The following is a 27,042-nucleotide window of genomic DNA, read 5'->3' on the forward strand; positions in this document are numbered from 1 at the left end:
GTGATAGCACTGTGGTGGGTTGACTCTGGCTGGACACCAGCTGCCTACTAAACCTGCTCTGTCACTGCCCTCCTCAGCTGGCAGGGGAGAGAAAATAAAATTAAATTCTCATGGGTCAAGATAAGTACAGGGAGAGATCACCCACTGGTTACCATCACAGACAGGGAAATTAAACTAATTTATTTTAATTAGTTAAATTTATTACCAATTAAACAGAGCAGGATAATGAGAAGTAAAGCATGATTATGACCATCTGGGATTTTCCACTCTCACTTTTCCTCACAACGCTGTAATTATTTCATTTAAACTCCCCCACTACGAAAATATGGCCACACAAACCAAATACAGGTCCATATATTCTTTTTATCATCTCATTAGATCAGCAGCAAGAGCTTGTGGAGGAAGAATTGGGATGGCCAGGATAGCACTAATGAAAGTAATTTGAGCTATGATGTCCCAAAAGAAAAGTTTGCAAGAGGCACCAGCCCAGCTCAGCTGGTCACAGCCTGATAACAAAGTGAGAGTTCACCTTCACATAATAGTGATTCATCAGCTTCTCACCATTGTGAGCTGCAACATTGCCTGGTGTCTTAATTTCTACTGTGTAACTGAACCTCTAATACTGAAAAGAGAAATTAAGAAATGCTAACAATGCTCCTGGACCCTGAACTAAATAGTACCAAAGGCTTTGCCTCCCATTTTCAATGCCTTCACTTGTTGCAGTAGGTGCTATTGCTCAACACTGTAAAGTTCCTCCTATTACTATGAATTTTGGAGAGCAGTGTAACAGTGCTGTTGTGGATTGTGTAACACAGCTGCAACTGCTTCTTCTTAACACTTTCAAACACTTTCAACTGGGACGATGTCAAAAATGTCAATGGAACTTCCTCTGTCGTCCTCTTCCCCCTCGTTCCCCCTTGTTGTGGGTCCATCTGTAAGGACAGCTAAAACAAGAAGTGTGTGTGGCTTCAGTTCCCTGTAAATACCTCCTAAATGATGTGATGACATGCAGTGATGTCCCCAGTGATGACAAGGTGGCTAATGACTACAATTTTATTGTATATGTCATTTTTCAGAGGTTCACTTTCAAAAAACAACTCTGCTGGAATATCTAAAGATTTCACTTGTTAGTTTTCAAAGTAGATTTTTTTAGTTCCTGTGTTCATAGGTACAGGAGAATTCCTGGAGAATTAAAAAATATTGTACTAACAAAAAGAACACAGTGTTTGTTATTCTTGAGCTGATCTCATGATTTTTGGTTTTCTGATTCATGATTCTGTCATGCTGATGGTAATATGGGTGTCATGTAATGGAAATAAACAGGCCTTCCACTATTTCTCCCTAAGTAGTCCTATTTTTTAAAGTACACAAGTCTTCCATTACTGGTTGTTGGGACTAATCACACAAATAAATTGTAGTTTTATAGGAAAAGAGGGAACTGCTAAGAGTAGCTCTGTTATTCTTTGGTTTTCCTGAGCCATACCTGTAATGTGGATTCAGTGTTTAGAGGAGATTTCTGTTTAATGTGAAAATTGCAGCATCAGAAAAGAAAGAAAATTCGTTTTGGGCAATGCCATCTCATGTTCTCACTTATTTGTTCCTGAAGGGTTTTGGGTTTTTTTGGGCAATAATGAAGAAAGAGTGACCCTGAATTTTGATGTGAATTTGTAAAGCAGAGAACTGGTACAGTTCTTGCATGACTTCTGCCCTAAGACGAGCAATGTTTCTAAAGGCTGGAACATATTTTGTATACACTTGAGAAGGAAACATAATGGTATTGTTTTCAAATACTCTTTGAATGATGCCTTGTGTTTCTATCCCTGCCTCATGTTTCTCTATCCCCTGCTTCCAGGCCTAGTAAAAAGTTAAACATGATTAAAAGTAGTAGATACCACATCTTTTTCAAATCTCAAAGATTTGGTCTCTTTCAAACCCCAGATGCAAGATTTGTTTCCTGAATATGGGTTTTACAAAAAAAAACCCAAAAAAACAAACTGAAGAAGTGGGAATTAACATGGAAAATGGAAGAAAATGTACAGAATAAAGAGCAAATAAACCTGTTGTAACCACTCACAGAAAGAAGTGAAAATATCCACAGCCAGACTGAGGCTCCATCAAGCTCTCCTCGTCTCAGAAATGTATTTGCAGAAGTTTGGGGGTTTTGTTTTACTCATTGAGCTTTGACTGTATCTACCACCAGCCCATAGACATCCCGTGCTGTGACATGAGATTTGCCTGCCCAGGCTTTCAGTCCTGCCCTGCAGTAGAGAACTTGTGGGACACTTCTATTCAGAACCTTTTGCAGTCTTTGTTTTACTCAGTACATGACCTCAGAGCAATCTTTCAGGTTGTAGATAACTGAGACAGGGAAACTTTGCACAGCTTTTTAAATCTCCGGGAGGAAACATGTTCAAAATCAAGCACACGAGGATGTTTTGCTTGGTCCCAGTTAATTTTTGGATTCCATATATCATCTGATTTTAGTACTCTTTCCCTACCAAACTTGGCCTTTTAACAGGGCAACTTCAGAATTTCCACAGAAACTGACACACTCAAAATTTGTGAATTTTGGAGTTCAGGAAACTGAAGCCCTTTAATTTTTTATGATTTTGTTTTGCCTTGTTTTAAATGAATGCCATTTGGAGTAGTGGATACTTGATAAAGCATGCTGAGCACGTTCAGATCTGATGTGGAAGAATATGTTTGCCAGATTAGTGGGTAAATTTTGTTCAGTCCTGGATTTAATTTTTCTGCTATATTGAGGGGGCTCATAATTCCTTATTCCACATGAAATGCAAGGAAGCTCCTCTTCTGAGGGAAGCTGACATGGTGTGTTATCCCTTCTCTAGTCTCACTCATCATAGCTGTGATGAGCATGCTCTCCCAAAGGCCAGATTAAAAAACGTGGTTCTCACTCTGTGTGCTGGGAACCCACCCACAGACAAGACAGTCTCATCAAAGATATTTTTCTTTCTCTCTCATGACCAGCTGAGTCAGTGCACCTAGTCAGCAGCTGGCAAATATCGTGCCTTACAAACACAAAATGGGCCACTGCAAATCCCATGAGAGAATAAAGCCCATTGGTCACTCGAGTTCTCCTCTAAATTGAGTGTGGAAGTGAGGAGTAAGACTAAGTGGTGTTTATTTCTTCCTCTTTAGTTCTTTCACCCTCTTTAAACTGAAGTTAGCTGTTATAGCGGTTCAGACTAAAAATTTTGGTTTTTCCTTTGCTTGTCTGCAACCATCTTCATCTCCATCATTAATAACAGAGCTTGTTTTCCAGATCTGTTAAAAAAGAAGAGAAACGTTTCAGGAGGGGATTAGCATTGGACATTCTGCATGCAGTAAACTAAAAAGACTGTCTCTAAACCCAAACAATAACTTCTTCCTCACTATTTTTGGAAAACAATTTCTCCAGTTGTGAGCAATGGTATCCCATTAGATCAATGACTCTGCTTGTATGAAATATTTAAAAAAAATGTCCTGGGCACTGGCCAGAGCATCACAGAGTTCTTTGGGCTCAGAGGTTGGAGACAGTTTCAATTTAAAGATTTGCTGTTTGTTTTCTGTTTCTTTTTAACTTGATTTTCAAGACTTGTAGTTATGCTTTGAGCAAATTCAGTGAGATGTTAATCAGTTCAACAGATCAGGGTCTTTCATATCATGCATCTAGGTTATGAGGTTTTTCAGAGGACAGAAGCGAAATTTAGCTGCTATTATTAATAAACTGATGCAAATGTTTGGAAATTAGTAATTTGAACCATACCATAGCCATTCCAACCTTTCTGTTCTAAGTCAGATCTTACCAGATTTAAGCTATTTTATCTGCATTTTTAACAAGTAGTTTTCATGTTTACTCAAAAATTTTGTGCCATCCTTTCTTGTTAAGAACATTTGTTATGTTGGCACAGCTGTAAGAAGAATATGAAGAGTCTGGGGTAGAGACTGGACTATAGTCTGTGCTCTGGTTTTGATCTTTATGCTCTGGTTAATCTTCTGCAGTTTCTTTTAGTCTTTTTTTCCTACTTCCTCAGTTCATAGCACTTCCAGACCATCACTGCTCCTTGTGCTAGTTATCTTTGGTTTCTAGCTGAAGTTGATTTACACTCAATGTGAATGCTTAGGGCTCATTTGCCCAAGGTAGAAATGGCTCTTCTTTAAGGGCATCACGCCTGCTCTCAGTCCTTGTTTATCAGAACTATGACAAAACTCTATTTAGTCTCCTCTTGTAAGTTGGGCTCTCCAATCCCTCATGTGCCTCACAGCACCTTTATATCTGCTCCTGTCTCTCCTTCCACCAAAGTTTTGTGATTTGGTTAGAGACATAATATAGACATTTAGAGCTTTTCTAAAATAACTGTGGCAGAGCTGTAAACAGCCTAACTGACCCTTCATCCCTTAGCTTTGATCTTTAGAACTCTCTTATTTTAATTTGAAAGCCAGGGGTTTATGTTCTGCAGGTGGACAGATTCTTCTCATCTTTTTTACCTGCACCAGGGAACCAGGTGTTCTGACAACATGTGTTGACTGATGTTGTGGATTTTTTCCAGGGAGGCTCAGCTTTTTCTCCAGCATCTATAATTACTACAAGGAGAGCACAGATCCAAGCAGCAGCCCTGGCTGAAGATGTGGGATGTCCTTCATCCACCAGTGAGGAAATTGTAGCCTGCCTTCGCCAGTTGCCTGCTCGTGTCCTCAATGATGCTCAAACTAAGGTACACAGCAAAACATATGCCATTGGCAAGAAATCAAAAAGTTTCTATTCACACAAAGCTGTGAGAAAGCTTAAAAAATAATTTAGTCTGAATCCATGTGAAAGAGGAACTGGACTATTTTTGGTGGAAGGAAGTTGTCCATGACATCCTGCTCTGAGTTATGAATACTCATCATTTCATTCTCCTTTAGACTAAATTCCTTTTACTCTGCTTTAATCATGTCTTCTAAAATAAATCTAAATATTGCTTTTGCCTTCTTTAAGTTCCCTCTTGCCTGCCCCTGGGTATTACTCTAGAGGAGAGTCAAATGTCTTTAACAACAGAACTTATGCAGAAAATGAAGCAGGATGGGATGCCAGTGTTCTGTATTTGGAGTGAGATTCTTGTGAAAGCTGCAGTATAAATAATTCTGGAGATGGATGGATCCTTTACCTACAAATTAAAACATCCACCAGCAATAAATTTTCCAGTGGGGACCAGCATGGAGTCAATCTCTAGTTTAAAACAACATTTTTATGACTATAAGACCATCATTTCTCTTGTCCTCTTCAGTTTGTTTCACCTACTGAGACTGTCAGCAAAATCATTATTTCCTGCCAATAATGAGTTTGCATTTATATTGCCTGGTCACTTCTTCACTTGAAGGAAATCAGATCAGTTGAATTAAGCATTAATAAAAAAGAATTTAAATGGTAAGCTGAATTAACTGCACAATTCTTGCTCTTTTATTTTGCCAACATAGCTGCTAGCTATAAGTGGCCCATTCCAGTACTGGGGTCCAGTGATGGATGGAATTTACCTCCGGGAACCTTTGGCTAAAGCCCTGCAGAGCCCTCGGCTTCGGAAAGTAGATCTGCTCATTGGAAGTGCTCAACAAGATGGTCTCATCAGCAGAGCCAAGGCAATTAAGGTAGGAAGACACTCACTGTTAATGAACTGATGGTCTCACTGTGATTACAATGACGACAATAATCATAAGCAGCGTGGAGAGATGCTGTTTGATTTCTGCAAGTTGTGAATTATTCTCCATAGAAATGTGAAAATGCATTGTAATTCTCCAGCCAGTCTTGGTCAGGATGACTAATGGCATAATTATATGTGTTGATTAACATTTCTGTGGGTGATAGGAGAAGGCAAGAGGCCAGAGGTGATTTAGCATTTATGTTCTACTGTCTTTAAAATCCTATTTATATTTTAATCTCCATAGTATCTCACAAAGAAGAGAGCAACTTAATTATAAATTTCTTCCCTGTGCAGTAGGATTAAGTCATCATTTTGAGGTTTTTTAGCAACCTTGTCCTCTGTTGTCTCCTAGCAGTACATTTTCTTGTAAAGATGATTCTGATAATGGATAGCTGTAACAACAAGTGTTATTAGTGGCCTGATATGTGGTCTGAGGTGTCTGGACAGAAACTGGTGAAAACAAACAGAACTGCGTCCATGCTGTACTTTCTGTTGCTATCTTGCAATAACTGTGGATTTCACCTCTTAGAAGGCAGTGAAATGTCAGTCCCAGCTTCTCTTTGCTGGTAGCCAATAGCACATAGACCAATTTAATTCAGAATTAATGGCCTACCTGAATTAAGTTCATATTACTTGTTTACTCTCTACCAGAACTTTTCTGCTCTTTTTTCATGTCTTTTTCTCTTTTGGAATAAATTTCAAGAGGAAGTCATAGGAGAAAGGCACTGAAGATATAATGTGATGCTGGAGGTCTGCAGATAATGATCCAGACGTTGTGAGAGGGGAATAAACCTCAGTGACCTCATTACAAGTCTTGTGATGAAGAATAGGAAGTGAAATTCTTTCCTTTACCACTGTTTCTGTATATGACAGTTGTTTGCAAAATTGAGATGAAATTCCATGTTGTATTAAAAATCTTGCAACAAATCATGGTGTTGATGGAAGGCACAAGTGCTAAATCCCAGCACTGTCAGATTGAAATGAAAAGAAAAAATACTTACAACTGAGAGTTCAGTAGAAAAATGCCTGTCCAAAAATAAAATCTGAAATATTTTTTTATTTAAAGCTTTGCAGAAAATAAGATTGGAAGGGAACTCAGGATGTTGGTGCAACTCAACCATAAGAAAGGGTCATATCTACAGATGATTTTTTTAAATGCACATTTTCCTCTATTTCCATTTTCCTGTGGCTTCAGGTTTTAGGACTTGAGGGAATATGAATGGTTTGATCAGTCTGTGTTCCTGTCTGGGTTGTTTTCTTGAAGACTTGATGCAAGGTTGAAGTTTTCTGATTTCTCCCTTGTTGACACAGACTATTAATTACTGGGAAACTGTAACACTCTTTTCATCACTGAGTTATTTAAGAATGTGCATTCTCCAGGTCCTCAGCAGCATTTCTGTGCTATGCATGACCATGTATGCTTGCAGTCAGTCTGCTGATGAAGTCCTGAATAAGCCACAGACATATTTAGCTACAGTGGCAAAAACTAGTGCAGATGGTGGTTGTTACTTGGAAGTCTGTGCCCCATTTCCTCTGTCATAAATGTCATAAGAGATCTTTAATCTGTGCTAGATGTCCTCTCTCCACAATAGGCCATGAAGAAGGATTTGAGGTGCTGTATCCTAATCATCTACATTATTAATTTTAAAGGTTCCTTTGAGGTAAATCTCACTTGCACCTCTTAGGAATAGCCAAAGCTGGTTTTACTGCTACACTAAGGAGTGTGGGAAGGCTTAGCTGGTGGACAGAAGCACTGAACTGAACTTGGGGAACCAAGGCATAATTACTAGTTTGCTTTTGACTACACCCAAAGTCTTTCATATGTTCTAAAAAGACAGGGAAAAGAGGGAACCAAAAAGAGGGAACCAAACCTCCCTGGGGTGCAAATCCACCTATGGCTATGTTCCTCCTCTGCAGAGAGAAGATCCATGTATGTATTTCAGTAGACAAACACAGCTAAAAGGTGGTCTGAGGAGTGTATGGAATTGGCAAAGTCCTAATTTCCATCTTCTTTAGGACGGCTGATTTCAGTGTAGTCAGTGTGACAAGTGAGGGGTAAAAACATTTAACCCCTCCTGACTTGCTCCACCAGTTCCTGGGAATAACTGTGCTGGGCAATTTAGTCAAGGACTTGCTCTATTAATCCTGATTTCTCTTAGTACTGATCCTATAAATGGTAAGGAGACACTTTTAGCCATTTGGATATAAGCAAGCTTGAGACATGATGCAGATCTTATCACCTTAGAATGAAGTTGCATGCAAGTGTTATAAACTCTTTGCACTCTTCACATAGAAGTGAGAGCAAACACTCTAGACTGCAACCAGACCAGAAGGTGGAAAATCCACCTGTGGGATCTACTGGCCTTGGGTTGCATTGGGTGTCTCTGTACTCCCACTGCAACACTGTGCTTGTGCCTATTAAAGTCTTTTCTATTAAAAATGAAACAGACAGACAGACAGAAGGCACCACTTAGCTACTAGCAAAATGTTTATGTTCGATTGGCTTACAATTAAAGGCTGAGGTCTCTTAGTGATGTTTGCAGCAGAGAGTATGCCCATGAAATGTCCATTTTATGGCATTCACTGAAATGCTTATTCATATGAACTGAGACAGATTCATCACTTCCTGGAGCACTTCCTACTCATTCTCAGTGCAGCCATCACAAGGTTGAAACTAAGTGAGAAACAAAGCAGTTTGTTGAGGGAATGGCAAGTGGTACCATAATGCACTATTATGTGACGTATGGAGTGGTTAAGCCTGAACCCATTCACTGCAATTCCCATGGCAGACCTTCAGGGAATATTAACTTTGAGCAGTCACAGATTAGGGCAGCTGAGCAAAAACCTCTAAAAATGTTGATTTCAATTCCCAACGGGATAAAATTTTATCCCTGTCCTGTATGTGATGCTCAGATGGAAGGACCTAATGGCACTAAATTTATGGAGTCTCTCATGCTGCTCTATGTCTGTGTCTATCTTTATATGCATGGAGGTCAGTATAGTTCAGTCTGTATCCTCCATAGTGCCTGCTGTGTAATGCTGACATTGTAAGAATTTAGTTGAAAGACTAAGGTTATATTTCATGTACAATTCTTAGTACAATCTAGTTGGATGCAGAACCCAATTCCAGGACCTAGGGAAGTGTGTAGATAGAAATCTAGTTTATTTACCTCATATAAGTAAACTGATCTGTGCAGAACAGAACTACTACCCTGCACTTTATTACAGTCAGTTAATTTCTTTATGAAGAAAGGTATTCAGCTATATACAACAGGTGGTAAATATGTGTATATTTATTGTGATGACCAGGGTAGAAGTGTCTCCAGAAATGCCATCAGTGAGGAGAATGGGTTGAACTCTTTACTTCATATTGAAATTAGTCAGAATTCTTGGAATACTCTGCTGAATAGTGGCAGGTCTTTCACCATCTTTTGTGACAGTGCTTGTCAAAAGCCATTTAAGGCCTGAGATCTGTACTGTTAGCATTATTACTGTTTCAATTTTTTGGAAAAGTACATTTTGCCCCTTGGAAGATGTAAATATTTGGTCTACCTACTGCTACGATTTCTTTTTAAGTAAAACATTGGGCCAGTTTCACTCATGGGCTCCATAAGACATCCTGCAGCAACAAGAACAGTAAGCAGTATTTAGCTCATTATTTCGGCAATGTTTATGATGTTTTTGAATCATCAGAAGAGTAGAGAGGGGTGCACCTGCTGCCTTTAATTATTTTCTTAAATACTTTCTTAGAAAACTCCACTATAACTCTGAGGCCAATTCCTAATGCCTCTTTGAAGGTTAGCAAAATGTAAATTATTTTACATGATGTGCAGCTGTTTCTATTAATCTGCTAGCAGCTGTTGTATCTACTGTGATTTGAAAATTGTTCCTTGGTCATATATTTTCTAATGGGAACATATGTTTGACATGGAAAATCGGTTGAATTTAATCAGTTTCTGAGAAGTTAAAATATTTTGTCTTTTAATGTTTAATGACTTTTATTTTGAACATATTGCTTTGGTTTTGGCTATCATGTTTAAGTCAGATGTTTAAATTATACTGTAGCCAAAGCAATGCTTGAGAAATTGTTTCAGGTTGTTCTATTTTAGTGCTGTTTGAGGGATGAAAATTCTTACCATCTTACAAATACTAGTTCTGTTTGTCATCCATCTCTGCCTGTTGAGCCCTTTTTCATCTGAATACATCTTGAGGGCCCCACAATATTATAAATTATTGACAAGAAAACTCTGAAAATTGCAGAGTTTTGGGGGCATTTTGAAGGCCCGTACATAGGCTCAGTTAATCATAGAATCATAGAACATAATCACAGAATACACTGACTTGGAAGGGACCCTTCAAGGTCAGTGAATCCAACTGGTGTCCCTGCACAGGACAGCTCAAGAATCCCACCCTGTGCCTGAGAGCATTGTGCAAATACTTCTTGAAATCAGACAGGCTTGGTGCTGCCCTGTGGAGCCTGTTCCAATGCCCAAGCACCCTCTGGGTGAAGAACCTTTTCCTGACATTTAACCTAAACCTCCCCAGACACAGCTTCAGGCCATTCCCTTGAGTCCTGTCCTCTCCTGATTCCCAAGACTGCTCATAAATCATGGAGAGAGGCTTTGGAATGACATGAGCCAGCTCACTGAGGATTTTCAGCTGGATCCCATCAGGCCCCGTAGATTTGCAGGGATCCAGCTGGAGCAGCAGATCCCACACAAGTTCAGAGCTGACTGGGAGTTGATCATTCTCACAGTCATGGTCTTGCAGCTCAGGACACTGAGCCCTTCATGGTCCATCATCAGTGTTGAAGACAGAGGCAAAGAATGTATTGAACAACATCTCTGCCTTGTCCATGTCCTTGTGGGGGAAGTGATCATATTTATTCTGGAAAGGGTCAGTGTTCATTCTACACTGTCTTTTTTAATTAATATATTTGAAAAAACTTTTTATTGCCCCTCACATTTCTGGCAGCTTCACCTCCACTTGAGCTTTGGCCAAATGAATTCCCTCCCTACAGTGGCAAGCAGCATTTCTGTATTCTTCCCATGTCACCTGACCTTGCTTTAACTGGGCCTACACCTTCCTTTTTTGCCTTATTTCCAAGAGAATACCCCTGTCCTGCCAAGCCAGCCTTCTGCCTCTTCTCCTTGGCTTCTTGCATTAAATACCTAAGGCTGACCACACTGAGTCAGATCAAAGGGCTGTTCAGCACAAAATGCTGTTTTCACCAGTGGTTAAAAGAGACAGTTTGTAAGAATAGGGGAAGCAGATCTGATACTTCTGGTAAAAGCTCCCCAGACCTCTAGCACTTTACAGCTCAGGGACTTCCTATGCTGAACTGTTGTTTCTGTATTTAATAACTACTAAATGATTTTGATTTTAATTTTTTTTTTTAATTTAAAAACTCATTCCTGAAACTTCATTTTCACCAATTTTTGGCATTTACAAAAACATTTGGCAGGGTGACTGTCACCTTAACCATATGCTCATGTAGTATGATCCATCTCCTTTTCTGTGGTTTTCAACCATAAACTTTATTTGATACTTGACCATTGATGAGACAGTAATGGATCAGTTCCTATGTTACATAATCAATATCCTAAGGCTTTTTCACTTTGAAAAAAGTTTCTCTCTGGTTTAAGTATCCATGACAAGAGTAGAACAAGTTAACAAATCCCTTTTAAAAAGCCAACAAAATGAAAGCACTGCATGAAAGTTCCTTTTATGGGTTGATTTATACACAAGAGATTGGGCTTTGCTCTGCCATGGAAACGTATCTTTTCTTAATCACAACTTCTAACTTCAGTCTTCAAATGAGAGATTCTTAACTAAACAAAGCAGTGCTTCTGCTGTTGGTAGGAACCTGAACTGGTGTATGCCAAAGCTGTGATGGAAAAGTTGCTTTTGAATTCAGAGAACTTGCAGCCAGATCTTCAGTGATCATTTCTATTTCCTCCAGAAGAATATGTGTGTCCTTGCTGGGTTTAAGCTGAATGATTTTTAGCAGGCAAGAGTGCTGTGCAGTTTGATATGTGGCATTTGTGCACATGAAGTGATGTGTCAGTAGTGAGATCCCCATCTTTTTCGAAGCACAGCTGTACTACTAAAGCTAGCACCACATGACTCTTTTGCATGGGCCAAAATCCAGCAAAAGAAGAATCTATTAAAAATACAAGGAAAATTGCCAAGATCTTCTTGGACCTTGGGATACTTGGTAGAGTTTTCAAGTCCCTTAAAGTCACTTATTCAAAATGCACAGACCATTAGAATGCTAAGGACAAACCTCAGCCTCAGCACATGGGAACTTATTTTCCATCTTTCATTTCTGTGAATCTACTGAAAAGTTATTATTCCATCTGTACTTTCTGTATAGGGTTGTGGAAAGACCTTCTAGCAGCATGATGAAAACCAGCTGTGTGCCATCAAAATAATATATTAAGTAAAGTATCTACAGTAACTAAACTGGGCAGACAATGGCCTAGTTTGCATCAGACTGACTGCCCAAAATAATAGAGGTCGTTTAATAGATCTTTTTCTCTGGAGGTCTTATCCAAGTTTCAACCATTATGCACCTGTATAGTGCCCTCATTAGAAAGGATTCGCTGCACAGGAAAGGTCAGGGTGGATACTTTTTTTCATGATGTTGTTTTGTTTCTGAAATTGAAACAAATTTTTTTAAGTGAAGAGTTTCAGTTCACAACGTAAAAAACTTCCTCAAAGAAAGATAAGTTGGAAAATTCCAGCAGTCTTTAGCTTTGGTAAAAATATGTTTGGATACACAGTCTGACATAGAAGGTGGTCAATGTGACATGGGAACTTTGCTCTGGAGAACCTGCCTTTATGTAAGGAAAGGTTTCAGATCACAGATCTCAGGAAAAATGGCATTTTCCTTTTGATTTATCTGAAACGTCCTAAGGGTTATAAAGTTTAAAGATCATGGCCATTCCCTGCATTTGTATTTGGAGGAAAGGAATTTCTCTTCCCGATTTAAGGCAGATATTATTCCAGAAGGGACCTAAATACAGAACTTGGAGCACCAATGCTCCTTTGTAGCTTTTCCCAGAAGAGGCAGAGTGACTTAGCCATGAAATAGCCTACACAACATGTTTGCTTTCTGGAATTTTCAAAGGGAAAGAAAAGTGACTCCCTCTCTCCCCTCTAGTTTTCCTCCATGGAGATCATTGGAAAGGCACTGGGCACACATGCAGTAGAAGACTTTCCCTGGGAATCCCTTCTGTGAGAGCCAGCAGATTTCTGTACTCTTAGAGATCCACTGGTCTTTATGTTTTGGACCTACTAGATTGGGCTTTCTGTACTATGCTGTGTCCAGAGGAAGCCAATATTTCTTGCTGGTGACAGTTTTGGGAAAGCAAAAGTAGGACTGTCCCCTACTCAATCCCCTAGGAATCAGAGATCACAGCAGAGAGGACTTGTTCCAGTAGAGGGAGATCTGAGCCTACATTGTTCCACTAAAAAATTTATCTTTAGGTTTTGTTTCTGAATTCCATGTATGCACTTTTTTCTCAGAAATTTGAAGAAAGCCAAGGGAGAGCCAACAGCAAAACAGCCTTTTATCAGGCTCTGCAAAATTCTCTAGGAGGAGAAGAATCCAACTCGTTCATTGAAGATGCAGCTACGTGGTATTACTCCCTGGAACACTCAACTGATGATTATTCATCCTTTTCCAGGGCGTTGGAAAATGCCACCCGGTAAGAAAGTCATCCTAGTACAACTCTGTGATTGGAGTTGAGCAAGGTTTGTTTTGCTTATCTAAAGTATGCATTTCTATTCTGAAAAACTTGAGAAATTCTTATGCAAATGAACAGAAAAAGGGGAATATGATTTCATTTTCTGTGAGGTTTCCAATGTCATTGGTAAACAGAAATGGAACTGATTTTTATGCCTTGTGAAAAGTTTGACATGTCTTTCTAGAACTGGATATTGAGTTCAGACTACTAATGCTTCTTTTTGCATTTTCATGTCATAGATGCCTGGGTGGCTTGCACACTGTGTATCAGCGGTTCCTTGAGTTGTCATCCCTGTGACAGTAGAATTAATAGTCTGCCTTTATTCCCAGTCCCCTAATTATACAGTCAGATACTTTATTCTGGTGGTCAAATTTGAAAACTTTAATTTCATCAATTACATTTTTAAAAATTATTATTATTATGAAACCTTCAAAATACATTTATTCACAATGTCAGGCATGACTTGAAGCCATTTCCCCTTGCTTGTTACTTTGGAGAAGAAACTAATCTTCACCTCACTATAACCTCCTTTCAGGCAGTTGTAAAGAGCAATAAACTTCCCCCTGAGCCTTTTTTTTCTCCAGGCTAAACAGCCCCAGCTCCTTCAGCTGCTTCTCATCAGACTTGTGCTCCAGAACTTTCCCCACTCCATAGCCATGCTCTGGACAGGCTCCAGCATCTCATGCATGTCAGCAGAGGAATGAGCAACTTGCTTCCAGTAAATGCACTCCCATCCTTTGCATTGAAACACTGCATGGACCTTTGGGAGGTGGAAGTTGAAAACTTCCTGTTTTCTGCCTCTGAGCAAATTCAGGGACCAAATGTTTAAGTGGATGTTTCATGTTTCCAGAAATTAATCAAAAAACTATTTCCCCATTCCTGTCTCTGCTTTACGAGCAGCTTTATTGTGAAAACTCCTGCTTTTCTAAATGTGATGTGGCTTACAAATTGGTGACTTGAGTCCTAATGGGCCTGTCCAAGATATCCCAGCTGTGTTCTGAAGTGAGACATCCATAGCCACAAGCTCCTGGTATCTGCACTCTCGGTGTTTTCTGTCCCACTGTGGGCCTCTCCACAACACCTCAGAGACAGGATTTTCCTTTTATTCCTCCATCAGAGCTGCAGAACATTGCTCTAGGAGAGCCTTAGGGAGCAGGAGATGAACAGGAGCCAAGATTCTCCTGGAAACATCTGATTCAAGAAGTGGACAGTAGTTTCTGGGTGGTCCAGGTGTGCCGGTGCACTGAGGCCATGGAGGAAACAAGCCAGAGGGTTGTGGGCTGAGCTTTGTGCCATTTATCAACTCACACATCTTGCCACATTCGTCCTCCTCTGTAGCCTGTCCCAGGGATGGGCCTCCCATCACCATGACATCTGGGACCATTGCCTGCAGTACAAGTAGAAGCACTGTGGTTCGTGGGCATCAAAGCCAGAACTTGCTTTCAGTCTCCTTCCATCACCCCTGTTACCCCTGGGGGGTAATTCTTTAGATCAGTGAGGTTTTAAGCCATAATAAACCACTGCAGGACTTACATTTTAACCATTCTTCTCATCCAGAGACCCCTCTATAAGGAGCTGTTAAAACACAGGGCTGTCACATTTGATCACTGGCATTCAGCCCAGGGCTCAGTGTGGTGCAAACCCTGACATTTGCAAAGCTGCAAGGGCTGGCCCACCATACATTTCCAGCAGAAATGGGATTCACCAACAGCTCCTCAGGCTCAGCAGCCTCCTGGGTGTAGGGATTACCTGGTCCTTTACAATATGAGGCAAATACCCTGGCAAAGGAAAGAAGTGAATGGCTTATTCCTGGCCAAGCGAAAGGATGATTAGTGAGACCAGAGCATCTGATGATAATACTTTGCTTCAAACACTTTGGAAATTACTTCAGCTACAGCAGATAGTCAAGTGAAACAGTACAGAATGAGAGTCACCTATATCAGCATCACATACATGGTGGAGAAAACGGGATTGGTTCTGGATTTTTGATGTTTGGTTGGTTGGTTTGGATTTGTTTTTCTTCTCAGTTTTGTTTCTTTTTAACGAAAAACTTACTACCAGTATAGATGTGTAAGCCAAGAAAAGTTTTATGTCAGGAATTAACTGCTAAAGTTTTAACAGTATTACAAAGTGTGATAAAGGAACATAAGTGGTTGTTTAAACTACATACATTGTGCATATTTTGTGGTTTTAAAATAATTCTACTTTAAATTTGTTTTAGCTGCAATTTTCTGGTATTTTTACCCAAGTGGAAAATTAGTTTAATTTTCTTTCTCTTTACTTTTTTTTTTTTAAACTCTGGAATTCCATGCCTGTAAGAGATGGCTGTTTCATTTTATTGTGGTTATTATGCATTTAGGTTTTTTTCTACTTCCTCAGAAGAGCTGACTTTCCCCCCCTGCCAAGGTACCAACTGAAAATCCATTTTGAATTGTGAAATGTATCTCAAAGCATTTCTTAAGAGCTATTGCTCTCCCCAGACTCCCTAGTTTTCAAAGACCATCTGCTCCTCTAAAGCCCCATGCTGGTAAGGCATGTGAAGAGCAGTAATTTTTGTTTCATTTGGGTGTTGTCAACCATAACTGTCAAAGAGCCCTGTGGTCAGTCAGCCCAAAGCTTGTGGTCTCACAGATGAGCTTAAAATAAACTCTGCTGAACCAAGACAGCTACCCAAACAGTGCCTTTCATAACCATACCAGTTAAAAATAGCAACATGTTTTTATGTTCTCTGACACTGTTCGTTCTTTCACTAGTTTTGTTTTTTATTTAACCTACCAAGTCTGAAGGAGAAGCTGCTGTTTCAGATTCACTAAACTGAGACTCGAAACCTCCCACTTCCTCAGCAGATATTTTTGTGTGCACTCATCTAGGTAAAGGTGTATAAACGCCCAAAGCATGTGCTGATTCCTCAGGCACATGAAGAATGGGGAGTGGTGATACATGTGCAAATAGCATTGCCTTGAGGAATCATAGTGAGATATGAGATTGCAGTAAGGTCTCCTCTCTCCTACCTGCCCCTCTTGAACTGCTTGTGCTTCTTCCAGCTACTGCTCACCCCACCTTCCAGCTCCTCTTCTTGGGGCAAAGGAAGGTAGGAAGGTTTGGATACATTTGCTTCACTTGTACCTTTTAAACCTGGTGTTAAATTGATAATTTGACTTCCTCATTGGACTCTTATAAGTTAATCTTTCTCTCCAAGACACATTGCACCAGAAATTCCATATTGATGAGCCCTGCAGGTTATCTTCAAAAGTGGTCTCTTATCTCTTCCAGTTCTGGAAACTTTACCCAAGGAATCACACAGATACAAATTCAGAAATCGTATTATTAATTCTTAACCCAGGAAATATACAAGATCTCTTATTAGATGCTATTACAACCTAGTGGTGGCAAAAATAACTTTAAACTATTATAAGGATGAGCACTTATAAACTAGACTAAAGTGGGACTGGCTTTTTTTTGTTTGTTTGGGTTTTTTGGGGGGTTTTTTTGCAAGGATATTTCTTATGTGTCAGATCTGGTTGGTTTACTATCATTGTTCAGCACTCCATAAAACAGCACTTCTAGTGAACTCTAAGTAGTTCTAGTCTTGTAGGGGGTGAATGTGGTTTCCTTCAGTCGATTTGAAGACAGAGATATGAGCTGGAAAATTAAAGAAAATTATCAAGATAGAGAGAGCTCTGTTGCTTGTGGGGGTTCTTCCCTTTTTTCCTTTATGCAACTGTGTCTGTTTTCTGCTCCTCCTGTTTTATCAGTGACCAGTTTATCACGTGTCCCATCATAAACATGGCAAGTCACTGGGCTGCTGCCTCTCGAGGAAATGTCTTCATGTACCACGTACCTGAGAGCCCCTCACAGAGCAGGTAAGGAGATGGATTTCATTATGTTTCTTGGATTTAGAGTTTGTAAAACCAGGGCTGACTGCTTGGGCATGCTGTGGAATAAATGAATAGATGTAGGTATGTCAAATAAATGGTTCAGATGAGCAAAGGAGGGATTGGTCTCTAATAAGTTCTTTAACTATACAGGAATGCTTTTTCTGAATTGAGGCACTTCCCATTAGATGTCTAAATTGAGTTTCCCCTTTCCAACTTGCCTACCTTGACCATTTCCAAAGTTAGCCCTTCAGATTCCTACTCTGCATCTGATAAACCTCCCACAAAGAATCAGAATGGGGTCCAAGTCACCAGGGTCCACGGCTCTCAAGATAAATGTGGTATCATTTTCTAATTACTCAACATTAATTCAACACTGCCCTTTTTGAGGTCAGTGCAGTTGTACCCCAGTTGTACTGACTTGCTTTCAGTGTGGATGAGCTCAGGGATTTATTCCTTCCTGCTCCAGCACTGACTGGTGTTCTGCCGACAGACTGTCTCAAGGGAAGAAAAATATTTTTGCACACAAGCATTGGTGGACTCAGGCTCTGTGTCATCCTTCATTTTAGAAGCTGACTTGAAAGATTGTCAGCAGGACAAGCTGTATTATATTTTAGGCAGAATGGCCTAAGTGGCTGAGGGAGATGCAATGTCTTGTCAGGCACAGAACAATCTGTTAGGCCGAGGCCTTTAAGGCGACCTTCCCTGGCTTTATTTTAGACCAGCCCTTCGCAGAAGTCAGGAAGAGGTGCTGATGTTTGCAGGCAGTGGTCAGCACTTTGGGCTGCCCTGTGACTCACCAGAGTGGCTCCTGCTCTCAAAGGTTTAGTGACCAGAAACTGCAGTGACCGTCGCCCCTTCTGTTCCCTGAATCCACACTCCAGGGCAGGGAAGCACACATAAGGGATGCTTATCCTCATCTGTTTCCTTATGAGGCAGCCGTGCTTGCTCCCTGCCCTCTGGACTGCCCCTCACCTCACTCCAGGAAGGCTTTTTGAGACCTTTTCCTTGTTCTCAGGCTTCCTCCAAAAGGGCTCAGGGGAGGGATGGTGGGTTCCTACTGGCACCATTTCATCCTGTGAAGTTCCCTGCAAACTGCACGGGTTTTTTCCCTTCCTGATAGCACAGTGAAAAAGCATTTGAAAGAAGCCAGCCCAGATCTAGGTTACAGATGAAGGCCATTATGCTGTGGTAACACAGGCTTGCTTTCTTTCTAACTGAGAAGTTAATCCTCAGGGAGCTGTTATTTCTCTGGCAGCTCCAGCGGGAATGTTCACAGTGTTCCATTTGGCTACTGATAGGCCCAGATAAGTGATTTTTACAAGGCTCCAAACAGGGCTCAGCTATGGTATGCCAAAAATCCAGCAGCACAAAAAGAAAAGCTGTGTTCTCAAATGATCTAGCAAGTTTTCTCTTGCTTTGGAGAATGATAGTGGCCCAGCCATCTATGATTAGATCTTATTTGTAGGTAGATTAAATAGTACTTATACAGCTTAGACTCACTGGCTTTGAGGCAGTGATTTTGAATTGATAAGAATTTTCTCTTCTATCAAGCCCTATTTAAGATTTCTCTTGTACTCATGTTATTTAGCTCTCCTCACACTCTTCCACTCAGCAATAGTTTACATAGCATGTAGCTACACATTTTAATCATATTTATGTTGACACTGGTGTTCTAGGCTAATTATTTTAACTTTAGTGCAAAAGTTATTGGTTTGCTTTTTCATAACCCTCTTTAAAAGAACAAACAAAGCCAAAAAGCTGTCTGAAAGTTGCAGGAACGTGAGGTAGAGGCTCAATTGCCTTAAGTTAAGCTCCTTGCATGGAGAAATCACCCAACTTGGCATGCTGCATGGCATTCTTGCTCCTTTTGTCTTTATCCTTAAGTGCCATTAAAATAAATGCTATTTAGGTAAAGCAAGCACTTTAACAGAAGTTGCAGCATCCAGCTTGTCTGTTTATGAGAGGATCTCATTTGGCACTACAAGGTGTCTATTTATGAAGTGAAACTCTTGTTTTCCCAAGGGACCCCTCACTGAGTCCTCTGCTGAATATACTGCAAGTATTTTGTTTAAATATTGTCATTCATTCATTCATTCATTCATTCAGTCATTCATTACTAAATGAATCTTCCTTTATTCTTCATCCCACTTTTGCCATGTCACCTTCTCTACAGCATTCCCTTCTCCATGCAGTGTAGGTGCATTGCAGCCCCACTCACACCAGTGCTGTGATGCTGTTGAGGGAAAGAGCTTCAAATGGGAGAGTGGTTTTGACTCCTGAAAATGGGAAACCATCAAGAATCTGGAACCAGTAAAACAGTTCTTGGGAATGTTATCGGCTATTTATCTTACCAGACTAAAACCAATAAATCCATAAAACCAATTATATCCATGAAACAGCCTTCGAGTAGAATATATAAGCTTATCTTGGGGAAAGATCTGGTAACCATGTCCCCACTTTCCAAGAGACTTCTGTAACCACTGGAACTGAGATCTGACAGTTCTCAGGTTCTTTGAAAACTGTGACTCCTGGGCGGGGAGCAGAGGTGTGTACTCTCCCAGATAATCTACAGCTTAGGCTGGAAGGCAGGACTTGTGGACTTGCTCAGCAGAAATGAGGATTGAACCCTGTAAACATTCTATTAAAGGCCTGAATAGAATAACCCTGTTACAGCCATTTCTTTGTGTTAATGAATGCAGTAGCCAAAGTATGACTCGCACACAGGAGTCATGTACAGGGTATTATGTGAGTGCACACACTAAATCTGATCCCCCCTCGTGCTTTGTAGCTGGAGGAAAACCTCATTAGACATTCCTGATCACTTGTAGGCTTTTGATAGAATAATTTCTCAACTAGTTTGCTGAGATATAAACCTTCCTTTGTAAAAAGGGGAACTTTTGTAGTATCATGTCCATAACATGAATAACATAAAAGATAATGAGGTTTTTTTTTACTTTGGTGCTTATATTGTTCCTAAGAAGTCAGTTTACACAGGAGATGGACCTTCTGTCTTTGTGTTTGCAATCTGTATCATAAAGATGATAATAATATAATTATATCTAATCTATAATAACTGCTAATTGCTACTCCACAGGAGTATTGGAAAGAGTACATTAAAATAATGTTCAGATAACTACAACAGTGGAAGACTATTTATTCTTGGACAAAATATTCTGTCTGAGGAAATAGCCATTCACTAATTAGATAAGGCACCATATAGCAATACATTCTTCAATTTCTGCTTTGTCACCTCTCCCACTTTATGTGTCTCCCAAAATGCGTAACAGAAAAGAGTTAAAATGCAGGGATGAAAAAGTACTGATATTTCCTCTTGTTTCACTTAATAACTAACAGCAAGATAAACAAGAGGGAGGGAGAAGTCAACAAGTAAAGACAGACTCAACCACAATGATGCAAAGTAGACAAAAATTATTACAGGGAGGAATTTTTGCCAGTAAAAGTCAACTAGCCAAAGTTTGTCTCTCAGCTGGATGTTTCTAAAATGTATACACATACACACACATTCAAGCATGTGTAGGGTTAAAAAGTCTGCTCTAAGTTGATGCCTATGACATATGTGGAAAATCACATAAAACCATGAACTGACAGTTTTTGTATAGATGAATGGATCTTGCAGAGAGAAGAATAATGTCTCCTTCCACGTGGTAGCATTCTCCTGAGCTTGGCATGACACCATGTCTGCTTTAGTCTTCAGTTCCCATTTGAATGAGGAGCCAACTCCCACATTAATAATCTGTGGTAAAAATATATACATGACCCAGCTGCCATTTTCTCACTCCCTCTTTGAGAACACTTAGGCCTTGGAGTAAACATTTATTCCAAACAATGCAGGAGGAATGTGACTGCTCAGCACTGCCTAGGATTAGCGGGGACGACTGGAGGGTAGCTTTAGGTATGGTAAAGAAATGTGTGATAGGAGAAGTATGTTTTGACAAGGATAATATTATTAACTGTACAAAGATTTGCCTTGTTAACCCTTCAAGAGATTTCTGGGTTATTTTTGCATAATATATTGAAGAAGCACTGCTTGCCATGCCAGCACAGTTTCCAAGTCACATTGTGGTGCCAGAAGTTCTGTCTTAAAGATGGTGGTTAAAATTCAGTACTCTGCCCAATGAAGGGGGCTGATCATCATCAGCAGCAGGATGGAAAACATCAAACTGAGACTTAATGAGGCTTTATCTTCTAGTCATTAACATGACCATAGTAATCATCATAAAAAACTTTTCTTAATTTTGCATGGGAGATTCACCCAAGGTTAATGAGGTGCTGACCTTTTTGAGTCATTTTGGTTGGGGCTGTCTTTACCTCCTGACTGCACTCTGGAGTACATTGGTGTGAGTTGTTAAAAGGCTGCTGTGTGCCAAGACTCACATAGTTGGCTGGGTTTCGGTGACACTTCTTAAGAAGGCAAGAACTCCTGACTGATAAAACAAAAAATGTTTGTGTATAAACCCATTCAACTATGTGAAGTATTCTTGATTTCTATTTATTATGGATGCTGCAGGAATTCTGGCTATACTTAATATCTCTTTAATTTAAGGAGATTTTTCCACTCTTTTCATTTCACCACAATTATATCATTTGTCCTTTAATCCATCTACCACTTGCTGTCCACTTGATGTTCTCCTCCTGTTTCTAGCTGTTACTCCATGAGTACCAACACCTCACAGCTTGGGGACACCGTCTAAACTGGGTGCTGTGCAGGCAGACAGGAGGTTGCTTCTGGGCTTCAAATAAATGATCTAAAAACAGAAGGCAAACGAATTACCAGTGGGGTGGTGACAAGATGGATGTTGCTGTGTAGCTGGGCAAGCATCACAATTGCCCTAGGTAGTTATGTCCACTTGCTGCAACAACAGCTTGTCATTGTGCATCTATCCCTGTCTCCACTCCCAGTTATCTCCTAAAAGTTGTTGTTTTGGAAGTGCCTCTCATTCCTTTGGCCTTATCCATTGCTTTGTGCCAGATGCAGCTATGAAAACACTGTCCCACTCATACAGCCACATCATGCCATTCTCAACTCTTTGCAAAATTTCTCTGCTTCTAAAGGCTTGGGATCTGGACAATTTGTTTTTTATTCCTGTGAAGTAGTTTAGAGGCCTTTGTAATTCAGTAGATTTTCCAGATCTATTAAATTAGCAATAAATATGCAAAGGCAAAGCAGCCAGCTCAGAAAAAACAGAAAACATCTTTAAAAGAACCAAAATTCATCTGAAAGATACAGGAAAGGACAAAGCAATTTTGGAGTTGCATGTGCTGCACTGGCAGTTCCCATCAAATGTAATCTACAGGATAAGCACAAAATTGATGTATATTGAGCACTATGTTTTCCTTGGTGCTCTGGGGTCTTTAGATCACATATCACCTTTTGTCTGGAAATTCATCCATTCATTCAGCTTAAGAGTAGCCATACTGAACAAATACATGAATTTCTCTCTCCCAAATGTTCAATTAAGTGTAAGCATACCTATTACTAGATCTCAAATACAGTAATTCCCTGACAGATTTGTGCAATCTATGTTCTTTAGGAGTTCTGACAAGTTGACAAAAGTGCTTGCTTTCTTTCTTTTCTTTCTTTCTTTCTTTCTTTCTTTCTTTCTTTCTTTCTTTCTTTCTTTCTTTCTTTCTTTCTTTCTTTCTTTCTTTCTTTCTTTCTTTCTTTCTTTCTTTCTTTCTTTCTTTCTTTCTTTCTTTCTTTCTTTCTTTCTTTCTTTCTTTCTTTCTTTCTTTCTTTCTTTCTTTCTTTCTTTCTTTCTTTCTTTCTTTCTTTCTTTCTTTCTTTCTTTCTTTCTTTCTTTCTTTCTTTCTTTCTTTCTTTCTTTCTTTCTTTCTTTCTTTCTTTCTTTCTTTCTTTCTTTCTTTCTTTCTTTCTTTCTTTCTTTCTTTCTTTCTTTCTTTCTTTCTTTCTTTCTTTCTTTCTTTCTTCCTGCCTTAAGATCCATGATTTTTTTTTCAATTAGTGTGAGCTTTCAGGCTCTTGAATTTAATATCTGCTATTTCAGTTTTATTTTCTTTAATTGGAACAGCTATAATGCAAAGTGGAACATTGTGTGTGTTGGGAGTAATTCAAATGGAAAAGACACAGCAAACTCTAGAATACTTTTGCAAGTCCCATGTATCTATAGGGCTTTTTTGGTACAAAGGTGGATAAACTTGGCAGTTTAATCCTGTTAGGAGTTAAGCTTTTTCCATATGTCCTGATTTTCCTGAAAAGAAGAAAGCAAAAATGTTCATCTGTTTTTCACATCCTTTCCCTCATTTGTTTGGCAGGAGCTCATAATGAGAGGAGACAGAGTGAGCCAAATGCATCCCTAGAACTGCAGAGGTCACACCAGGCCTCACATTGGCTCACTGAATTGCTATAAATATCCAGCTATTCTTTGATTATTTTTTTCTCCCTGCAATCACATACCATTTCCTTTCATAAAATGTGTGGCTGTATATAATTTTTAAAATTATTTTTGCTTGGCATACAAATGAACATTTCAGTTCAGGCAAAGTGCAGGGTTGGTAGGCTGCTCCTCTCCCATGGCATGGATGAGACAATGGCTCTTCAGCATACTGGATATACAAAAATATTCTGGAAAAATCTGCTAGTATTAATGTGAAGATAATGAAGATGGATGCAAATAAGCACATTTAATATTTCCAATAATTCTCACAAAAAATAACTTCAAATTCATTTACTGAAAATAAACACAGAATGGGGGCAGAAGAACACAAAGGCAGTGGCACAGTTTATGTAAATAATTTCTTCTCCTTGGACAGGCTTGTTATGAAATCCTATTTCAACTCAAATCAGCAGGAGATGTATGAGCAACCTAAGAGTCTGGATTTCATCTGTGCTGTTCAGATCACTCATGTAAAGCATGCAAATAACCTGTTCTCAGCAAAGCCAAGTGACATTGAAGAGGTGGAGATTTTACTTTCCCAGTGATAGCCATGTCCTTGCCAATGGGATACTGAATAGGGCCTTGATTGTGAGGCTGGGAATTCAAAGCCATGAACTCTTCTCTAACACAAAATATTTCACAGAATTGTTAGAATGAGCAGTTATTCTCACAAAAGTTGACATTAAAGGATAAATGGTTTCCTTATCTCACCAGTCTGTCGCAGATTGCCAACATCTGCTGTATTTGGTGACTGACATGAGTTTGAGCACAATATTTCTTCTGCATTTCTCAGATGATCACTGGTAATTCTGGCTGAACTCTAGCTAGTTATATTTTTCTTGTTAGTTTAAAATTTAAATGATTGAATAGCAGTGGGAAGTTCGGTGCTTTGGTATCACATAGAATATCATTAGAATCTTGAGCTAATTTACGTTGGCTTCTGTCGGTGTGTGGAGATTTAAAAAAGAACCAAAAACTACATTAAGGCAACTAAGAATAGAAAGCTGTGAGTCAAAATGTTTTGAGATTAATTGATATTAGTTGGAATGGAGAGTAAGGACTATTTTTAAATGAAAGGAAAAGGAGAAATATTAGGCTAGAGTAAGTCATTAATCATCAAAATGAGTTTCCAGTATGAAATAATTAGCCAGACCTAGAACAAGGACAAGGTTCAAAATGATCCATGTCCTAATTTACTATGGATTGCACTGTGAGGTCCCTGCAGCCCCAGCTCTGAGTTGTGCTTTCAGTCCTAACATAGCACAGTAGTCTGACAGATCATATTCTTCTGTTCTGACTGCCCTCATTATGGATTGCCAGTCATGGCCATTCCATTTTGCAAACAAAATTTTTGCATTGAGGTGGCGATGGTGAGGCAGTTTGGTTTGGGTTTTTTTGTCTGGTTTTATTTGCTAGTTGTTGATTTGGCTTGAGTTTTTTTTCTGTTCCAAAGATTATGATTAAAATGTTAACTTCGGCTCTTGGACATGGGTGCTTATATCTGTGCTCTGTTTGATTTGGAACCAGAATTTAAACCAAATCAACCATAACCAGAGTGGTTTTGTTCTAAACTCTGATCTACTCATCTTTTACTCTTCCCTGTTGAAACTGTCCTTTGTGTGAAAGTAGCCATGACTCTATAGAGAGAGAAGTGGAGTATCTGATGGCTGAGTAATCTTTTTTCTGTCTTTCCTACTTGGAAATTTAAATGGAAAATCCATCTTAGGTTTAAGGAAAATTTTATCTGAACCTATACTTCCCACTTAAATGGCTTGGCATTGGATAATAAAAATTTCCAGTAAATGATATTTCAGGGTCTGCTGTTAAATCATTGGTTATGAATGTCACAAAGTTTCTGATTTTACCATCTATTTTTCTGTACACTGGACTCCAGTAGCACCTCCTTCTGAGGTGAAGTAAGAATTCCCCATGGAGTGCTCATTTTAGTGTGAAAAAAGTTGTATGATCTGGCTTCTATCTTCCCCATGGCTTAATTTACTGGTCTGCCAAATAAAAAGAGCTGTGAATCTGTTTTCTAAAATATTAACATCTTAAAAAGCAAAGCTATACAGAGAAGATCTGAAGAGTCACCTTTACACAAAGTACTACTCCTGTAAAGTCACAGAAGCCAAGATTTCATCCTTACACATAATTACATTCACTGCTGTCATTAAAATAACAGATCTGTTCCTTGAAAAGGGACTTCTGTAGAGAAAGTTAGTTGCTCTTTGGTTTCCTTAAAAACCCCTTTTGCCCTTGTCTCTGCAGTCTTCCCATTTGTCAAATTGTCCTCTCAAGTCCAACACTTTTGGGGCCTTCACATCCCCATTTAGAGCTGCTGCTGTTGAGCACATGCTTGGTATCCTGTGAGTGCACTTTGGAGCAGCTCAGGAAATAAAAACCTCCCTTCAGAGTTGGCAGTTTACAACAGCAAAACAATAACTACTTATTTGTTTCTCCTTTCTTTCTCTCACTCTGCTTTTCTTCCAGTGAAAACACTGTCACTACCTGGTGTTACCTTAAGTATGCTCAGAGTTCCTACATGACTCCAAAATCCTTCCTTGGGTATTTCTGGGCATTTTGCACTTCCCTCTGGTCCTTTCTGACCCAAACCATTCTATGGTTCTGTTATTCTACGATTCTGTGATTCTATGATCATGATTGTATGATTAGGGTTTGAGGAAGGAGACAAATATTCTCCTGATATTTTCCATCCAGCTGCCATCTAGATGTTTCCCAGTTGTTTTTCCTGCTCTTCTGTGCATTTTTATATGTGCTTCTTTTCCCTCTTAAGCTTAGCAGGTTTTTTCTCATCCTCATGTTTTCTTTCTCATCAACCAAAAATATTGAAAACAGCTTGTGAAATTGTAAGGTTTTGTACCACTTTATGTCTGTATCAAATCAAGTACAGTCATACAAATCATTCCAAATCAAATAAATTCTCTATTTATGAGATTGCTGAATTTTTAGTCTGGGCTGTGACCACAACAGTTTTCACCTCTAGAAACATGAAGGCTAAGAACATTTGGAGTGAAACCCTCAGTCTCAGCTTACTTGTTTTAGCTTCACAGCTAAGTTCACCTCTGCTACTCAGTCCCTAAATGAGTACATTTGTCTCTTCACTGCACCTCAGCTAATTTCATGTGCTCTAATCTAATCAAAAGTGAGTCTTCTTTGCCAAGAAAATTGCCTCTTTAAGTATATTGTACCTTTGCTGCAATACTGACACTAGAAATTGCTGTTATGTACTGGGCCAAGCAAATTATTTTTAAGGCAAAATTATTAAACTATGATCTTGCTTAATCCTTTTATAAATATT

General features: G+C 39.4%; 1 protein-coding gene across 1 annotated transcript in view; it reads left to right on the plus strand.

The window, feature by feature from the left end:
* The window catches only part of TG (thyroglobulin), a 142,909-nt gene that overhangs the window by 108,252 nt on the left and 7,615 nt on the right, over positions 1 to 27,042 (plus strand). Inside the window, exons 42-45 of the mRNA XM_088164187.1 lie at positions 4,551 to 4,715; positions 5,458 to 5,625; positions 13,209 to 13,390; positions 17,185 to 17,292. Of these exons, the coding sequence (XP_088020313.1) occupies positions 4,551 to 4,715; positions 5,458 to 5,625; positions 13,209 to 13,390; positions 17,185 to 17,292 (623 nt within the window). The remainder of the gene's footprint in view (positions 1 to 4,550; positions 4,716 to 5,457; positions 5,626 to 13,208; positions 13,391 to 17,184; positions 17,293 to 27,042) is intronic.

Source organism: Sturnus vulgaris, chromosome 1 (assembly GCF_052056855.1).
Source record: "Sturnus vulgaris isolate bStuVul1 chromosome 1, bStuVul1.hap1, whole genome shotgun sequence".
Classification (NCBI taxonomy): Eukaryota; Metazoa; Chordata; class Aves; order Passeriformes; family Sturnidae; genus Sturnus; species Sturnus vulgaris.